Below are 17,639 nucleotides of genomic sequence, written 5' to 3' on the forward strand. Positions count from 1 at the left end.
TCATCCATGTGTGCCGGCACAGTCTCAGAGATAATCTTATGGCTCCCTACAGGTATGTAATGTCCCTGTTAGGTAAGCCACGAGTTTGTGGGCGGCTCTGCTACATAATAAACAACCTCTTTCTGAATTTGGGAGCTGAACTCTCTCTCTGAGCGAGGCTTCCTGTTAACAGGTGCTCAGGCAGATCTGAAACGCCAACAGCTCCAATCTGCTGCATGCAACTGAGAGCCAATTCATCTCTGAAGAAGTAGAGTCTTGGAAAACATGCACACTTGTGTCAGGAATGACAGGAGATTGCATAATCGTGAGCTGTGCAGAGGCGCAGTCTGATTTTACCCAAGCAACACAGGAGGATTTCTATTATATCAGGAATGCTCCCGAGAGCGAATGAAGCTCTGTGGAGCTGTGGGATACACAATGGCATTTTGGGGGGGGTAATCTTTTTTTTCTTCTGATGACGTCATGGCAACAGCCACGGTAAAGCCTCCATGATGTGAGGCATACAGCCTCCTCAGAGCATCACCTTCAACCACCACCAGCAGCTGCTTCTTATACACACATGTTTCTGCTGTGGTTTCACAGACACTCCCACTGTCTCGTTAGATTTTTTATTTTTAACAAGGTACAACAGCCGTCTCCTTTTGTAAATCCTTAATGGACCAATCGGTATGCATTAGCATGAGTTATCTTCTAATGCTGCTGAGGAAGGACTGCTCAGTGACATTTGACAGACTGGATAGTTAAAGCTTACATGTTATGGACCTCATTTATTTTAGCGTCTTTGAGCAAATGTGATGCTGGGGTATGAAATTAAAGTACACTAATATTTTGTTTATTTAGATGTTGCATGAAATTGCTAGGCAGGTTAACTATACCGGTTGGTGGTACTGTGGTAATGTTTAGTAATGCACTCTGTGGGACTGGTGCAGAGCAGCTGTGGTGTTCATGGTCAGTGACATGAACACCACAGCTGACAGCACAAAGTTCAATTAAATTTAAGATGTTGATGCTTACCCTAATCAAAACAAATAGACGCCTCAAGGTGCTTCATATTGTATGTAAAGACCCAACATTAGCACAGAGAAAACCCCAGCAATCAGATGAGCAAGCACTTGATGACAATAGAAAGGAAAAACTCCCTTTTGACAGGAAGAAACCTTTGGCAGCCATCTGTGACAGTTGGGGGTGATGGAGGAAAACGGGACAAAACAGAGTGGAATAAAAGCCACGAGAGTCTGTGTAATATCTGTTTGGATGTTGCTGAAATCAGTTGGTTAGATGCCCTTTGAAGAGTACTTTACTCTTTTCCTTTTGTACTCTGATTACAGTTCAGCATCTGTACTTTTTCTCATGTAGTTCAGTAAAAAAGTTGAATCAGTACTTCAACCTTCATCAGAATATTTGTCAGGACAAGTACCTGCACTTTTATATGAGTGTTTATTTTGGCCACCTCTGTCAAACAGGGTTAATGTCGTAAAGTGGCACATTTTAATCCAAACAATCTTTTCTTGACCAAATCGAGTGTTTTTTACTGTCTAATCATAACTACTGACTGAAAGCAGAAATAAGAGACTGACCACAGTGGTTTAGCTGTTATGGCTGTGATTTATGTTACAGTGTTCTCTGTAAAACAGGACTACTGTCCCTCAGACCAATACTGTAGCAGCCTGTACGACAGAGAGAGTCACCAAAGGATGCTCGGTGTGCAGCTGGACACCTCTGGGGCTGAATACATCCAAACACTGTAAAATGTCCAACCTTATACAAAGAAAGAAAGAAAGACATTTAAAGCCTGACACAAAAAGCTGTGAGGTGGGTTACTTTTTATAACTCGGATATCTGGTTACTGGAGTTATGGGTGCAGCAGCTTACACTGACAGACTTCCTCACTGTCATGAACCTTTCCGTCCATCTTCGTGCAGTTGGTCTCCTCTGGAAAATAGTTTAATGTAGTTTTCTTACAAATAATACAGCTTACAGTGTCACCTATTAGCTCGTTTACTGTTTGCACACTTTTAATTCGAAGATGAAAACTGCCGGCTCCAACAATAAATAAATAAATAAACAACACGGCAGGTAGCAAAATGCTAGCACTGGGGATTCAAAATGTTCAAAAAGTGTGAGACACATGGTTGATTCCATAATCTGAGGACATCAGGAAACCCCAGTGCACGCGCGAGAGACACGGTGTGGATTTGTGCCCTTTTAACTGCACCCAGCAGTGGTGGTGGTGTAGGCACTTCTAGGTGCTTCTACATCACTTAGCTGTTAAGATCCATTTAATGGCTTCAAATGAGACTTTAGTTTTGTGTCAGCTGAGATTTTGTGGGAGGTTCTGCATCGTTTCACGTACATATTTATACATACAGGCTCTTTGAGAGAAAGGGGTGGGTATGTAATTTCAGAGCCGAACTCTCTCTCTGAGTGAGAGATCCTGTTAACAGGCGCTCAGGCAGATTTGAAACACCTCCAACTCCAATCTGCTGCGTGGAGCTGAGAGCCAATTCATCTCTGCTGAAGAAGCAGAGGCTTGGAAACCACACACGCCCACACACACAAACAAACATAACTCTATAGGACTGTGTTAACGTTGTTATTGAAAAATGTTTTGAGAAACGTTGTCAAGCAGCCTCGTTTTCAGGTTGACAGACGTATATTTAGGAAATCCTGTGATGTGCTTCCACCGTTCCTTTCAAACACGGCTTGTGTTGTTGGTGCTGTGCTGACTGACGGTGTCTGTCTTTTAAAGAAACGGCTGGCAGATCATTGTAATTGGAAAAGGAAGTAAAATAATCTTTTGCCAAGTGATTATTAACAGATTGTTGAGAATATTTCCAACTAGGACAGAACCTCCAATTTTTGTTTTTTATATGAAATCCAAGAGAAAGTGTCCTGCTCGTACCAAACGAAGGCACGTGACGTGAAAAACACAGCCTGTCGTGTAAATGTTGGTCAAGCTTTTACAAAGGAGCTGCAGTTTTAATTATTAACCCACTGAATGCATAAGAAATAAGAACATGTTCTTTTGTGTTTTGACTGCCATATCTAAGCCATTATTAACTTTCAGGTAAGTTAATGTATTTAATGTTTCCCCTTTTTCGACTCGCTGACATGTATAATATGTATTACCCACCTGACGGCTGTGTCTGGATGTTTTATGGCACCAAACTGCAAAAACTCACCTTCACAAGTCCAAAGGATGAGAGAGATGTAACCTAAAGACGGCATTTGTGGCTGGTTGGTTCAACACTTGTGAAATGCCCCAACAGACACCAGATGTATTGTGATAATGTTAAAGACGGATCCTGATGAATTCCCGTGACTCCGACATTTGGGACGGTTTTTATTTGAAGCATCGCAGACATGCTGAGTGACACAGGCACCTCGCAGGGTGACGTCTCGTCTCCTTAAACCCTCCTTGTGGATATGCTGTTACCAGATCGCTACACGTAGCTACGCTGCAGCTTTCCGTCCCCTCAGACTGTACACACAGCAGCTGTACAGCCCTTGAGTACTAACTCTGCATCTGTTAAACCTCTGTGAACCTCCTTTACATTCTGCCATGAGTACAGCGATAACACAATGACAACCTGCAGCCGTGTAGCCTCGTCCGTTAGCATGGACGGAGAGTCTGACATTATGATCAAAGAAATCAAGAAAGCTTCATTTTGAACTCAGCTGGTATTTTACTGTAGCTGATACCTCCAATATAAGGAAATGGAGGCACATTAGTTTAGACTTTCCACATTTTTTAACGTTTTCAGTTCCCATATTCATAACTTTTATTTTTATTTCTTAAAACATGAAGTTAACTAGGAGGTATTTGCTTACTGAAGCAACTAACACTTTCTCCATTTCCCCTGCAATCAGCGATACCAAATTACGTAGGACGTTCTTGGAAAGAGACCTGCAATTATGTGAAAAGCTGCCACAAAATTAGCAGGAAGTTGCAGGACTTGTAAATTAAACCGTTGTAATTCTACAGAGATTCAGCATGTTCAGATTCAGAGTTTCTCATAAAGAACAAAGTATTTGAGTAGCTCGACAACAGCAGCATCTTTTTCAGTGGGATGTCAAAAATATGCTTGGAAATATCCTTAAATCGAGCAAAGCCCTGAGAAGTGAGCTGGCAAATCCATACAGACAACACGTGTGCAGCAATCAGGGTATTCATATATTTACAGCACCATGTGTTTCATGCATGTGTGACTGTTTTCAGTGCGCCTGCTGACTGCTGGGTAAAAATAGAGTCAAGCAAGTACAAAAAAGAAAAGGAGACATAGAGACCAAAACGAGAGAGGCGGAGGAAGATGGATGAGAGGAGGCAGCAGAGAGCAGTACTTACAGGTGTTTTGGAAAGTGTGGACCTGCATGTCGACCAGAGGAAACGATTGTCTGAAGCTGTACGTCACAGAAGTCTTCTTCTTTTGGAAGATCTTTGTCACCTGAGGAGGAGGAATTAAAATAAGGGAAAAGAAGGTAAAGAAGTCCTGCGTGAAAATACACACAAACACCAAAACACCGACAGGTACTGTGTCGAAAACAAGCAGATGTGCATCTGTAAAAAAGTTTAAAAAAGAAACAAGTGAAAAGAGAATATAATTAAAATCTCTCCGTGGGAAGCTCCTGGTGACTGCAGACACAAAACACTGTCTTCCCTCAGAGAGTTCAAACCATAACCAGCGAGTGAAGACTAAACGAATCAGCGAGTGGAGAAAAACGAAGGTCAAAGGTCGAAATCTAAACCAAGCTCTCCCAGCTGATAAACCTGGGGCCTGTCTCAATGTGCGTACTTGTGTTCTCGTGTACTCGTGATACGGCATCAGTCGGAGACCAAGTACTGTTCCAATTCGAAGTACGCATCAAGCCGAGAACGCGAAAAAGTCCCGGATGTGTTCTCCGCCCGTTTTATCGAGCATGCATCGGTGGTGACTTGTGTGGACTTAGTACAGCTAAATATCCCAGAATGCATTTCGTCCAAAACTCAAACGCGGCAATGGCGGACGAGCGGGGCTAAAAACGTTTAAATATTACTCTTTCTGGGTCACAAAATAAACTTTTAAGTTATTTTCAAGCGTGTAAACTTCAAATATCTGCTCGATTTATCAAGATATCATATATTTCCAAACGCGCTCCGATGTTTTCGGAGACATCCGTGACCCGCCAGCTCCATAGCAGACAGCGAGGTCGAGGATCACTAGAGCCGGCGAGAACAGCGGACTCCCGGCACATTGTTTCCAACCCCCCCCCCCCGCGGTCTTTTCGCTACTCAGGTTAAACAAACCCCAGCAGCTGTCTATTGTATTGAGTGTCCACTACAATAAAAATAAAAGCGTTCTAACATCTCACCTGCTTGTTTTTATTAAGACATACATGTGCACTATTTTTATTAATAGAGATTTCACTGCTGAGGTTAAACATGATATATAAGTCACGATTAAATCGGGCTGTGATTAAAGTTCAGCTTCATAACATATTACTCACAGTTAAATTAAGAGGGGACGGCAGTAAAAACTCCGGACCTGTGACATCATCAAGTACGCTGGTCTTCCAATTGTACAAACTGCGAGTCCGTGCTCGCGTTCTCGGCAAGTCCGGACTCGCGTACTTGAGAATTGAGAAAGGGCCCTGGACTTCTTACTGATTTTGCTTCAGCTACTAAATCTTAGCAGCACTGCCTAAAAACATAACAGCAAAAATCAAGCAGCATCTGACCAGAAAACTGAGAATTTGAGCCAAATACTGAGCGTCTCCTTAGCTGCAGTTTGGTCTCCACTCTCTCCAGTTCAGCTGCACTCGCTCACTCGACTCTAAACTCTGCAGTTTGCTGCTGAGCAGGTTGTTGAAGCATGCATGACGAAAACAGCGGAGAAAACCAGAAACGTAAAGTCTCAGTGGAGAAACATGAGACCCGATGGGTAAAACTCGCTGACAAATCCTGGTTTTTTTGGTCTTTTCTCGTAAAGTCGCGCTGTCAGACTTCCTGACATTTCTGGAGCACTGCTTAAACATGAGCAGGGCATTATGGGATAAAATGGTGCTCCAGTGATGCAAAAATCCTTTTATCTCACATGTGAGTGAATCTTAAGGTTGTGCAAGAATCGGTGGTCACACTGGTCCTTAAATGGTGCAATAACCAAACACACACTCTGCAAAGTCACACTAAATGACTCTGTTTTCCACTAAATCCACAGCTGACGGACCAGAAGCGCAATGCAAACTGAAACCTAACCTTGGTTTAGATTTAAGTGAGTTGTTCTGGTGACTTTATATCCCTGTGAGAAGCAAAAGCACATGTCACACACAGAGTGCATCGTTTACCATAAGCAGGTCGTTGAACAGGAAGACTTCTCTCTGGTGGACGCCGCTCCTCTGAGCTCTGTTTGGATCGGGAACCTCGAACAGCTGACAGCAGCACACCAACCTGCGATGAGGCAGCGACAGCACCTGCAACACACACACAGACAGACACACACTTCTGTGACCTGCCCTGTATCAAAAGGTTATTATGTACTAAAAAAGAGGCAGGGATAAAAAAAAGAGCATAATTGTAGTTAAATGCAATGATTTATGTTAAAGCATGTCGGATTTTTGATCTCTGAAATGTGACTGAATGACTGTGTGAGCAGATTTATGTCCCTGCAACATAAAATCAACTATATTCTCGTGCATAACACAGATAACATTCCTGACACTGATGTGGGACCTGCAGAGTCACATTGTCAGTGGACTGAGTGATAACTCAAGACTACGGATGGTGGAACATACACAGTTTTATCCTGTTACTTAAAAAGTCATTATTGATGCCACTTTAGTTATTTATAGCTATGGTGTTGTAATGATAACAGTAATTACATCTAATTACATTAAAGTATCAAGCTGAAACTGATACTGAAATCCTACAGCGATGAAATCCATGAAACCTGTTCAAACACATGCAAAGGATCCATCCATCCATCCACCCACCCGTCCATCTGTCCATCCATCCATCCATCCATCCATCCACCCACCCACCCGTCCATCCGTCCATCCATCCATCCGTCCGTCCGTCCATCCATCCATCCATCCATCCATCCATCCATCCGTCCATCCACCCACCCACCCACCCGTCCATCCATCCATCCACCCACCCACCCGTCCATCCGTCCATCCATCCATCCACCCACCCACCCGTCCATCCGTCCATCCATCCATCCATCCATCCACCCACCCACCCGTCTATCCGTCCATCCATCCATCCATCCATCCATCCACCCACCCACCCACCCGTCTATCCGTCCATCCATCCATCCATCCATCCATCCACCCACCCACCCACCCGTCTATCCGTCCATCCATCCATCCATCCATCCACCCACCCGTCTATCCGTCCATCCATCCATCCATCCATCCATCCACCCACCCACCCACCCGTCTATCCGTCCATCCATCCATCCATCCATCCATCCATCCATCCATCCATCCATCCATCCATCCGTCCACCCGTCTATCCGTCCATCCATCCATCCATCCATCCACCCACCCACCCACCCGTCTATCCGTCCATCCATCCATCCATCCGTCCATCCATCCATCCATCCATCCATCCACCCACCCACCCGTCTATCCGTCCATCCATCCATCCATCCATCCGTCCATCCATCTCTACCGATTGTAAAGCACTTTGGTCAGTTCTGTTTTCAAATGTGCTATACAAATAAATTTTGAATTTGAATCCATCCATCCATGTGATTTAAAAGACTGAATAGACTCGGCGGTACGCACATGAACAGGGAGGTTATTCCAGGTGCTACGGTTGCAAAGGCCCGGTCACCTCTCGACTTCAGTCGAGACCTGGGTTGAGCTAGGAGCATCTGATTGGACGATCTTTGTGCTCTATTGTGATTGTACAAGTGGAGGAGTTCGGAAAGATAGCTGGGCGCTAAATTATTTAGAATATTAAAAGTGAACAAAAGAATTTTAAAATCGATACGATATTTAACAGGGAGCCAGTGTAAGTTGGCTAAAATTGGAGTGATGTGTTCATAGATTCTTGTACCTGTCAAGAGACGCGCAGCTGCATTCTGAACTACCTGAAGCCGGTAAAGAGACGAGTGTTGGAGGCCCAAGTAGAGGGAGTTACAGTAGTCCAGTCTGGATGTGATAAATGCGTGGATTTGGACTTTGGCTAAATCAAAAGCTTTGCTGTTGCTATAAAGTTAAGTTATAAATAAAAACCCATCATGATGCTATTTTTAAAAGCATCCACCTGGAACCTTTGTGCAGTGTAACAGATATTTTCATCTCGGGGTGTAAGAGCGTCTTACGGGTTTCTTGCCGACCACCATCCTCTCCACCGCCTGGACCTGGGACACGTGGTCATCGTTTGTCCTAAGCTCCCACTTCTGGATTCTTCCATAGATCGCCACCAGCAGGTCCCGGGGAATGTCTTGACCATTATCGACACCTGTTGGGATCACAGGTAAGAGTTTGACATGTATCTTTTGTGCAGGCACAATGTTTACTCCTGTTTTATCATCCGGTGCTTCCTTTCCTCAGTTCATCCACATGGCTGGCTGCTGTCTGCGACTGTGATCTCAGTGACTGTCTGTGCCATGCTTAGTCAGATTTGTTCCAGCTGTCGTCAGACAAAAATGTGTCATTCTCTAAAAATCTGACGTTAAGCGTTTTGGCTAAATTGATGAGTCACAGACAGAAACAGCACAAACACCAGCAAAGTTTCACTCTTAGCTTCAGAGCACACTGCAGTGCTGCACCGAGTGTTTCATTCTGGATCTCATCAGTTAAATGACATGAGAATGAACAGCAAACTGCTGTGTTGTTTTAGCCACATGCTAACGGTTAAATAATGCTTCAAGCGGATAAAAAATCCTTTAACATGGAGCGGACATTGTCCACACCAGGAGGAGGTCAAGAGGTTTCAGCCTCTTTCCTAAACTGTAGTTTTACCATTTATTTGTTGCAGGTTTATGAGGTTTTACATGACGACAGCCTGCAGCATTTCTGCTGCTCTCAGACTCAAACACTGATTTTAACATTTTACAGCCCTGCATCGTTTCAGACTGATTATGGGGGCGCTGCTATACGGACCACGCAGGTTCTTGATGAAGTCCTCGAGCTTCATCTTCCTCTCCGGCTTCACGTTGGGGCTGTACATGTCTGTGTTGAGGAGGATGATGGCAAAGGCCAGGATAAAGATGGTGTCTGGATTCTGGAACTGCCGGATCAGCACCGGGTTACAAACGCAGTATCGCTGACTGCAGAGCGAGAGAAAGGGGAGCATCACAAACTGCACAGACGACTCAGCTCTTTGATATTTGATCAAACCCTCCGCGACGCCGTTTAATACCTGAAGGCCTCCACCAGCCGCTCCACCCGCTGGGCTTCACCCTGAACTTTGATCTGAGCTTGGAACTTCCTCAGAGCGTCGTCCAGATCCATCCCTGAGAAATCCATCTCATCCAGGACACAGCTAAAGAAAGAGACAGAAAACGCTGATCATTATCCACAAACGCATTCCTTAAGCCTCGTCTTCACCTACTCCTGACAGCTCAGAGGCCTGTGAAGCAGGAGTCGGGGTTTAATGTGGTCCCTTCAGGTTTAAGGCTGTGTTTCAATACTATGAAGGTAGTTAATGATTCTCTGAGGTACATCACCGCTCATACCGCCTTACCTGGTGCAGAGCATGGTATGTTTAAGATAAGATATGAAACCACTGCCTATTGACCCACCAGTTCTCTGGAAAACAGTGTCAGCATTTCCAGAAGATCCCCCCGAGGTAGCAGGATGTCCTGAAGAGTTAGAGGTTATCTAAAGTCGTCTTTCTCAGTAAATATCAATAAAAAATACAAATCCGTGCATGGATGAATTTATTGGATGGGATGATATGATTCAACACAGTGATGTATTACAGGCTTTGTTCATGTTCTCAGTCATTTCTCTCAGACTGTGAGAGCTGCAGCTGAAACGATCTGTAAAAGCAGACTTAAGTCACTGGATACTTTAATTACAATCAGATCTTTCTGTGCTGTTAATGATAAACACATTCACTGCCAGCTTTCCTCCCTGGCTTTAGATAGACTGCAGCTTTCTTTCTGCTTCACCACCCTGTGAAGGTATGTCTTTCAGCCCAGTCAAAGCTAAACTTTCACTGTTTTCAATAATTATCGCTCAGTTAGGACAAGCCTACCTTGTAACCACATAAACGCAGACACCTGTCCACAGTAAAACATTCACTGAAAGGACTTTAACATTTGCACTCACTCAAGGACGTCTTTGTTGAACTGCTGCCGGCTTCCCAGAAACTCTCCGATCATCTGCCTGCTCAGGCCTTTCCTCTCCAGGATGAAGCGGGCGATGCCCACTGGCGTGTCTGACACAAACCCCCTCTCGATCAGGTACTGGATCCCCTTCTCTGGCTTCCTGTAGACCAGAGGAAACACGGCCTCTTAAGTTGTTTGCTCTGGGACTGAAATTCTTTTTATTGGTTGTCTTGTTTTTATTGGTTGCTCCGTTCTACGCTGCTGAGAAGTCTAATATTTTGGCTTTTTAAAATTCTGATACATAAAAAAAACTCCTCTAAACTTAGAAACTTAATTTCAGTAAAACATTCAGAGAGTCCAGAGAATTCTCTGTACACATGGGACCAGGTTAAAAACCAACACTGGATGGCAGTGCTCTCTTCAGCCCCTCCACACGATCTAACATTTAAAGCTAACATCTAACTTGTTATCAACAACAGTACGGGTAACTTAAACGTCTATGAAGGCATCATTAATGCTGAATGAAACATTCTAACAACACGACTCACTAACTTCCTCAGAGCGTCGTCCAGACACTCTGAGGAAGTTCCAAGCTCACTATGTGTTAACAGACCTCTCTGCATTGAATCATGCTTGTTATTAACCTCTGTCTCTCTTCCACAGCATGTCTTTATCCTGTCCTCCTTCTCTCACCCCAACCAATCCCAGCAGATGGCCCCGCCCCTCCCTGAGCCTGGTTCTGCTGGAGGTTTCTTCCTGTTAAAAGGGAGTTTTTCCTTCCCACTGTCGCCAAAGTGCTGCTCATAGGGGGTCATATGATTGTTGGGTTTTTCTCTGTATCTATTATTGTAGGATCTACTGTACAATATAAAGCGCCTTGAGGCGACTGTTATTGTGATTTGGAGCTGTAGAAATAAAATTAAATTGAATGACACTGCTGCTAACAGTGTGGGTGCTTATCTCTCCACCCCCCTGCTCAGAAATAAGGACACAACCAAGAAGGCTCTGAACTGTTGTCAGACGAAGAAGAGATGGTCTGACACTAAGCAGCCCTGATTGCACACTGGGGCTGGGTTACATATGTTGTTCTGTTTGCTGCAGTATGAGCAGACAGTTTCCTCCATGTTGTACTTTTGTGTCTGACATCAGGTGTTACTGATCTGACTTATGCCTGGATTCTTTGAACTCACAGGAGGCCGATTATTGCTCTGAGTCTTCTGGATTATGTTTGCAGACGTTCTTACTTGTTGAATAAGTTGAGTCCAATGCGGTACTGCCGCCGCTGCACCACGTCGTTGTTGAACGCAGGTGAGTCCCAGCTATGACGGCTCTCCCTTTGATAGGTCTGCTTTCCCAGCGCAGCTCCTCCGATTGGCTCCCGGAGGCTGTCGCGGGACGAGGAGCCGGAGCTGCAGTTGTTGACCGTTGTGTCATCGTTGGAGTTGGTGGTGGTGGAGTTGACGCTCTCGTTGTCTCCATCAGAGCAGAGCAGGTGGTGGTGGTGGAGGTGGGGGTGGTGAGCGTGGTGCTGCTGCGCCTCCATGCTTTGGAGCGCAGAGGAGGACGAGGACAGCGGCGAGGGCGTCAGCGGTGGCAGGGGGGAGAGAGGTGTGAGGGGCGGTACGGGAGATGGCAGCGGGGAAGAAGGGGGTTCGGGGTAAGCGTGAGGGAGGTGGTGGTGTTGATGGTGCAGGTGGTGGTAGTGGTGCTGGGCGAAGTGGTGAGCATGCTGCATGTAAGGGCTGCCGCCGTGTCCGTGGTGCATGTGCATCATGTGATGCTGGGTGTACTGAGGGTGGTGGTCGAGGATGGTGGGGAGGTGGGGGATGGGTGAAGGGTGAGGGTGGGGGTGCTGGAGTGGGTGAGGGAGCGGGTGCGAGGGCAGGGTGCGGGCCGAAGGCATCGGCAGGGGGACGTTGGAGGGGCTGCGAGTCTGTCCCTGCGCCGTGGCGACCGAGCGGCCGTTGGGTTTGTGTTTGATGGTTCCCTGCGGAGATTCGGCTTCGCTGCTTCCTCCGCCTCCTCCTCCTCGCTCATCTTCTCCGCTTTCACCTTCCACTCCTCCCCCCCTCCTATCCCTCTCCCCACTTCCTCCCCGCTCGACTCCTGACGGCTCCTGTTCGTACACCAGGCGTCCGATAGACCCTCGCTCTGACCTGAAGATGGGAACGATACAATGAATTATGACTGCACATCTTCTAGTCACCTGATTCTAATGGAGCAAAGCGGTAATCATACTGACGGAGGATTGTAAGGATGTGGAATGGAAAAATACAGGCTGTTATATAAAGTAAAACTAGAGGTTGAGCCTATAAACATATGAGTAAAATCACTACATTAGAAACACAGCAGGGTTCAGGCACTTTAATAAAGTCTCACTTTCATTTAGACCTCCTTTAAAAGGTGAACGTAGCTTCCAGGCTTGACGGTGAAGTAGAGCTGGGCGATAGAACGAGAACGATATGTATCGCGAAATAACTTTTTCTCGATAGAAAAATTAAACTATTGCGATAGGCCTCACCGCTCTTGTTCTCTTAAAAAACATAAAAAAGAACAGCCAATCCAAATTAAGTAGCGCAGAGCCGAACCAATCCCAGCTGCAGCGTCACGTCACGTGACTTGTTACGTACAGCACAAGTGCCAAGCCGCACATGTGTATTTGTTTGGGAAGCCGCCAGCCGCCGTGCCGCCCGGGTAACGGAGGAAATGAGTGTTCCGACCAGAGAAAAATCAACCGAGAGCGTGACCGAAGAGAAAACAGATGATTTATTTTATTTTTAGAATTAATAATTGCCTTTTGTGTAGTTTGCAATATTTGCCTTTATTTATCTGAAAAAGTCTCATGTTCCTTAAGTACATCTACCCTGTTGAACTTATTATGGGAAATAAATATTTAAATCAAAACAAGCTGCTGATTATTTCACATTTTACTTGTGAGCAACGGCACATTTAAATCTTACAAATATAGTTATTTGGCTTATATCGTGATATAAATCGTTATCGCCTGAAATGAAAAAAACATATCGTGATAAACAATCTCATATCGCCCAGCTCTACACTGAATCATTCATTAAAGTTCCTGCAGTGTTTCTAAGGGTCAACAGTGACGAGCTGGAAGCTCATCTTTTAAATATGGACTTCATGTGTTCATGTGAAGTATTGACTAATTTCAAACGTCTTGCAGGAATTTTGTGTTTTGACCGTGCATGCGGCCTTGTCCTACAGCGCCCCCTGGTGAGGACGCTCGCGTCTGCGTCTGTTTTCATGCAGATTCTGAACGAGTTCATCCAGAAAGTGAAACGAGACGTTTAAGCTGACCTGTCGCTCATGTCCACTGAGCTGTCGCTGGGCGGTTCGATGGTCAGGACGGGGAGATGTCCTCCTCCTCCACCCCTGCCTCTGTACTCGCCCCGACACTCTGTGCAGGGGGTGCTGCTCCTCCGGCTCGTGTTGCTGCCTCCCTCCGTCTCCCTGCTGTCTTCTCTCCCCCCTGCACTTCCTCCTCCCCCTCCTCCCCAGTACTCTGTATCAGAGCTGGAGGCGGGACGGGACAGCGGCGAGGAGGGGAGGCAGCCTTCATCCATGTACAGGGTGACATCACTGAAGGAGGTAGCGGTGCTGTCCTCATGCATGGAGGCACCTCCTCCTGCCCCCGCCCTCCCCCCTCCTCCCCCCGTCCGGCCCGCAGCACGTCGGGAAGATGTCGTGCTGTTGCGCCACGCACACTGTCTGTAGTCTTCCTCCTCGTCTTCCTCCTCGTCCTCTTCCCCTTCTTCCTCCTCCTCTTCTTCCTCCTCATCGCCCTCCTCTTCGTCCTCGTCATCGTCCTCCTCTCCATCTCCTCCCGCTTCCTGTGAGTCTTCACGGCCGGACTGGCAGGTGAGGGAGTCGTCCATGGAGTCTGCCAAGGACTTAACCTGCAGTGCACGAACGTAACGTCACGACACAGAAAATACAGAGAAAATATAAAGAGAAAAAATATCCCGAGCTGACGATGAGAAGGTCAGAAGAAGAAAATCGCTGCACAACTCCTGTCAGGAGAAAGACGGCTGTGGAAATCTGCACTCATGTTTCTTTCTGTTTGTTTGACCTTTGCTGAGAGACGGCCAAGAATCTGCCGCAGGATGGGAAGAGACTCCCGGGGATCTGCTCTAATCACTTCTGATTCATTTTCATTTAGCTTCAGGAAACTCTGGGACATCCAGCACTTTATAACAGATATACAAGATATCATCTGAGTTAGGCTGACTTCTTTGTTAGTTTTTAATATAATATACATCTGTGTGTGTCATTTGCATAAAAAAGGATAAAATCATGTTTGCAAATGACATGAGTACTCGGAGGCACAAAAATGGAAGATGAGTCAGGAAAGGGGCAAAAACAGAAAATCGTTTCTGGTTAGGAAAGGATTAAAACGATTACTTTTCTGCTTATCAGGAAAAGAATGACTCCACCAATCCTCACACTGAGTGCCTCGCCTACGCGGATATTTATTTGTTCGGTTTTAGGCTCAAGGTAACAGTTCCTGCACAATCCTGCGGGCTTTTAATTTGAAACATCTATGCATACAAATATGTTAAGGTCCGCCTATTAGCATTTTCTAAAACTTTGAAACACATCTCCTGTCTCAGAGGACGGAGATTCCTCAGCATCCATTGGCCCCAATCAATGAACATTTACTTCCAAACCTGCACTTCAGTGACTGTCTCAGTGTTAATTGCTGCCCTGACAGCTGGGACAGCAGCTGCTAACAGTCCTGTAGTTGAAAGCTTGTTTGTGGGGCTCCACAGGGATCCTTGTCTGGGCCAATTCATTTTCCAATAATCGCGACTCTTTTAAGACCATCCAGCATTTAGCAGAGATTTTCTCCCTTTTAAACTCAGAATATTCAAACACTTCTAGAGGTTAACTGCTGAAAATAAAGCTTCCCCCAGATTCCTATTGTATTTACTGGCAACCTCTGATTTAGTAGCTTTATAAACCAAACTGAGCAGTTTTGTTTCAGCTTTGGAGAATCTCAAAGACTCAAAGACTTTAATAATCTAGATAGTATTATGTGTGAACTAAAAAATGTACAGATTATGACAAAATGAGTTTATTTTCATTGATCAGCAGCAAGTCTGAGATTACTTTTGAAACTTTACATATTACTTTTAAAAGGTCGGATGGTCCTGAGCTATAACTCAGACCTTTTGAGGACTTAAAAAGAAGCAACTGGACTTCTTTAGGTTCATGAAGGTGTTTTACTCGATAAACTTCACCAAGCAGACACACCTATGGCATCAATTTCAAAATCCTACGTCACCTCGTTGTCAAGTTATTTCATTCACAAGATTTTCAGAAGATTTGACCTCTGAACTCAGGTAGGCCAAGGTTACTTAGATCTGAACTCGTCTAAGAGTTTTAGTAGCTACACCTATGGCATCAATTTGAAGATTCTAAGTTGCCTCGTTTTACGTTGCAGCCCCCCCCGCTCTGTCCACGCAGCCCCCGCCCATCCATCCACCCATCCTTGCAGCTTGGTGGGGTAATAACAATACCCCCACATCCTTTTTTGCCTGAGGAATAATAATTACTATGTATCAACAAACTCTTTTATGAATGAATTATAATTATATTCCTTTATTGTAATAATGCTGTGCACGTTTTGCACATGTGTACTTCAGACCGTGTTCTTTAAACATTTTTCATGACTGTTGAAGATGCTCAAACATCTCTACCTGCTTAGAGAAGGAGTCGTCCACATCTCCGGCGTCCTCTGAGCCCTGCTGACCTGGCGGTCCCTGACCCTGTGGTTGACGCTCATCAAATGAGTACTGCAGCCACCGAAGAAACAACGCATCATTAGAACAAACCGAGCAGAACCTGGTGTGTTTCATTATGTGCTTTTTTACAAGTGTGTGTGAGAGTGTGTGTACCTGCATCCTCATGTTGGACAGGATGATGCGGCGAGTCATCCTGCTCTCTGAGGCGGAGCTGCGAAGCCTCTCAAAGTTCTTGTTCATGCGATACTGCCTGAACGCCGTCTGGATCGTCTTCGCTGCCCGCCGGGACACGAACGGGCCCCCGTACTTCCTCTCAAGCATCTCCACCTATCAGGCCGTACGATCACGCAACCAAACAGAGAGGGAAGAGCAGAAACGATCTTTGCATTTACAGGAAACATGAAACAAAACAGCAGAAACTTTCAGCGAACCTTTGTGATGTTGCGTGTTACGATGTGTGTAGTTTTGTGTTTTTAGTGAGTAAACCGAAAATTATTACACCGCTCAGCACATCTGACGGTTCCTAAACTGCAGTGGAAACAAAAGGAGCACGGACCAATAAGGAGGTTTGTTAAATGACGCCTCGTGCCTCCAAAGGCAGCTCTGCTCCTTAGCTGCTAACATTTCTAACTATATACCTTTACTTTTGCTTCATTTGAAAGTAAATACATATTATTTCACTAATTTTTCTCTTCCCTATGTAAACCTCCTTATTGGTCCATGCTCCACGTTGCTGTGTCTCTGCCTCTGTGTGCATTACGGATAAAAGGAAGGGCAGAAAATAAAGGTGTCCTGATGTGTCCTCTACCCTGCGGGTGATTGAAAAGGCTGCATTGTAATGGAGGCGATTACATGGAAAACCTCTCACAGGAACCGCTCCAGTGGTGTTTTTAGAGGTGTTACTTATGAGGCCGACTTGTTGTGGCATTGTACCTTCTTGTCCTGGAGGTCTGTAGAGAGCTCATAGCTGTCAGATAGAGCCTTGCAGCGTTTGCTCTCCTCCTCCTCTTGCTTGCGGAGCGCCAGGCTGGCTGGCTGGTGTCGGCTGCGCTGAGCCCAGGCGAGGCTCGCTGGGCTGGGGGGCGAGATGGGTGAGCTGCCCTGGAAGAGGACATGATGAGAAGACATGTAATCAGATTTGATTTACTTCTGCTTTTATTTATTCAGGGTAACTTCAGGGAGACAGTACACATAATCCACTGATACAGGTTTTACTGTCAGACTGTTAATTTGGTCAACAAAAAAAAGTAAAGGGTTTAGTTTAATTATCTCTCAGCCGAACATTGGATTAAAAAAAGAGATCAATGTGTGTAATTTATTCGTTGGAATAATTTGATCCACGGTTTGACCTCTGTCATACAGCATCAACATCTGTTCCCCTGCCCCGGTGACCCACGAGATATCGCTGCTGTTTCAACCATGTTTGCTGGTTTAGATCAACTTTGTGTTCATTTGAAGCGAGCCTTTCCACCTTAAATGTCCCACTACAGCAGAACGGGGCCACCGAGCTCTTCACAGAGGGGATTAGGATTTTTACAAATGTGGCTGAAGGCGACACCTCCTTTCATAAGCTTCAGAATAAACTTCAGACACCTTTAGTAGCTGCAGATAG

At 45.5% G+C, this 17,639-nt stretch overlaps 1 protein-coding gene across 4 annotated transcripts in view; it reads right to left on the reverse strand.

The window, feature by feature from the left end:
* Positions 1 to 17,639, reverse strand: part of LOC146551319 (IQ motif and SEC7 domain-containing protein 2-like) — a 177,560-nt gene that overhangs the window by 16,711 nt on the left and 143,210 nt on the right. For 3 of the 4 annotated variants that reach the window (XM_085258750.1, XM_085258751.1, XM_085258752.1), the window contains exons 4-13: positions 16,961 to 17,128; positions 15,983 to 16,354; positions 13,581 to 14,179; positions 11,507 to 12,418; positions 10,264 to 10,422; positions 9,350 to 9,472; positions 9,091 to 9,257; positions 8,307 to 8,446; positions 6,322 to 6,447; positions 4,346 to 4,445 (exon numbers count right to left, since the gene is read on the reverse strand). In XM_085258750.1, coding sequence (XP_085114876.1) covers positions 4,346 to 4,445; positions 6,322 to 6,447; positions 8,307 to 8,446; positions 9,091 to 9,257; positions 9,350 to 9,472; positions 10,264 to 10,422; positions 11,507 to 12,418; positions 13,581 to 14,179; positions 15,983 to 16,354; positions 16,961 to 17,128 — 2,866 coding nt within the window. The remainder of the gene's footprint in view (positions 1 to 4,345; positions 4,446 to 6,321; positions 6,448 to 8,306; positions 8,447 to 9,090; positions 9,258 to 9,349; positions 9,473 to 10,263; positions 10,423 to 11,506; positions 12,419 to 13,580; positions 14,180 to 15,982; positions 16,355 to 16,960; positions 17,129 to 17,639) is intronic. The other variant, XM_085258753.1, reaches the window with a different exon arrangement.

The sequence above is a fragment of the Mchenga conophoros genome, linkage group LG20, assembly GCF_057382185.1.
Source record: "Mchenga conophoros isolate Kocher_MC1m ecotype Shallow Benthic linkage group LG20, M_conophoros_male_GT1.1, whole genome shotgun sequence".
Lineage (NCBI taxonomy): Eukaryota > Metazoa > Chordata > Actinopteri > Cichliformes > Cichlidae > Mchenga > Mchenga conophoros.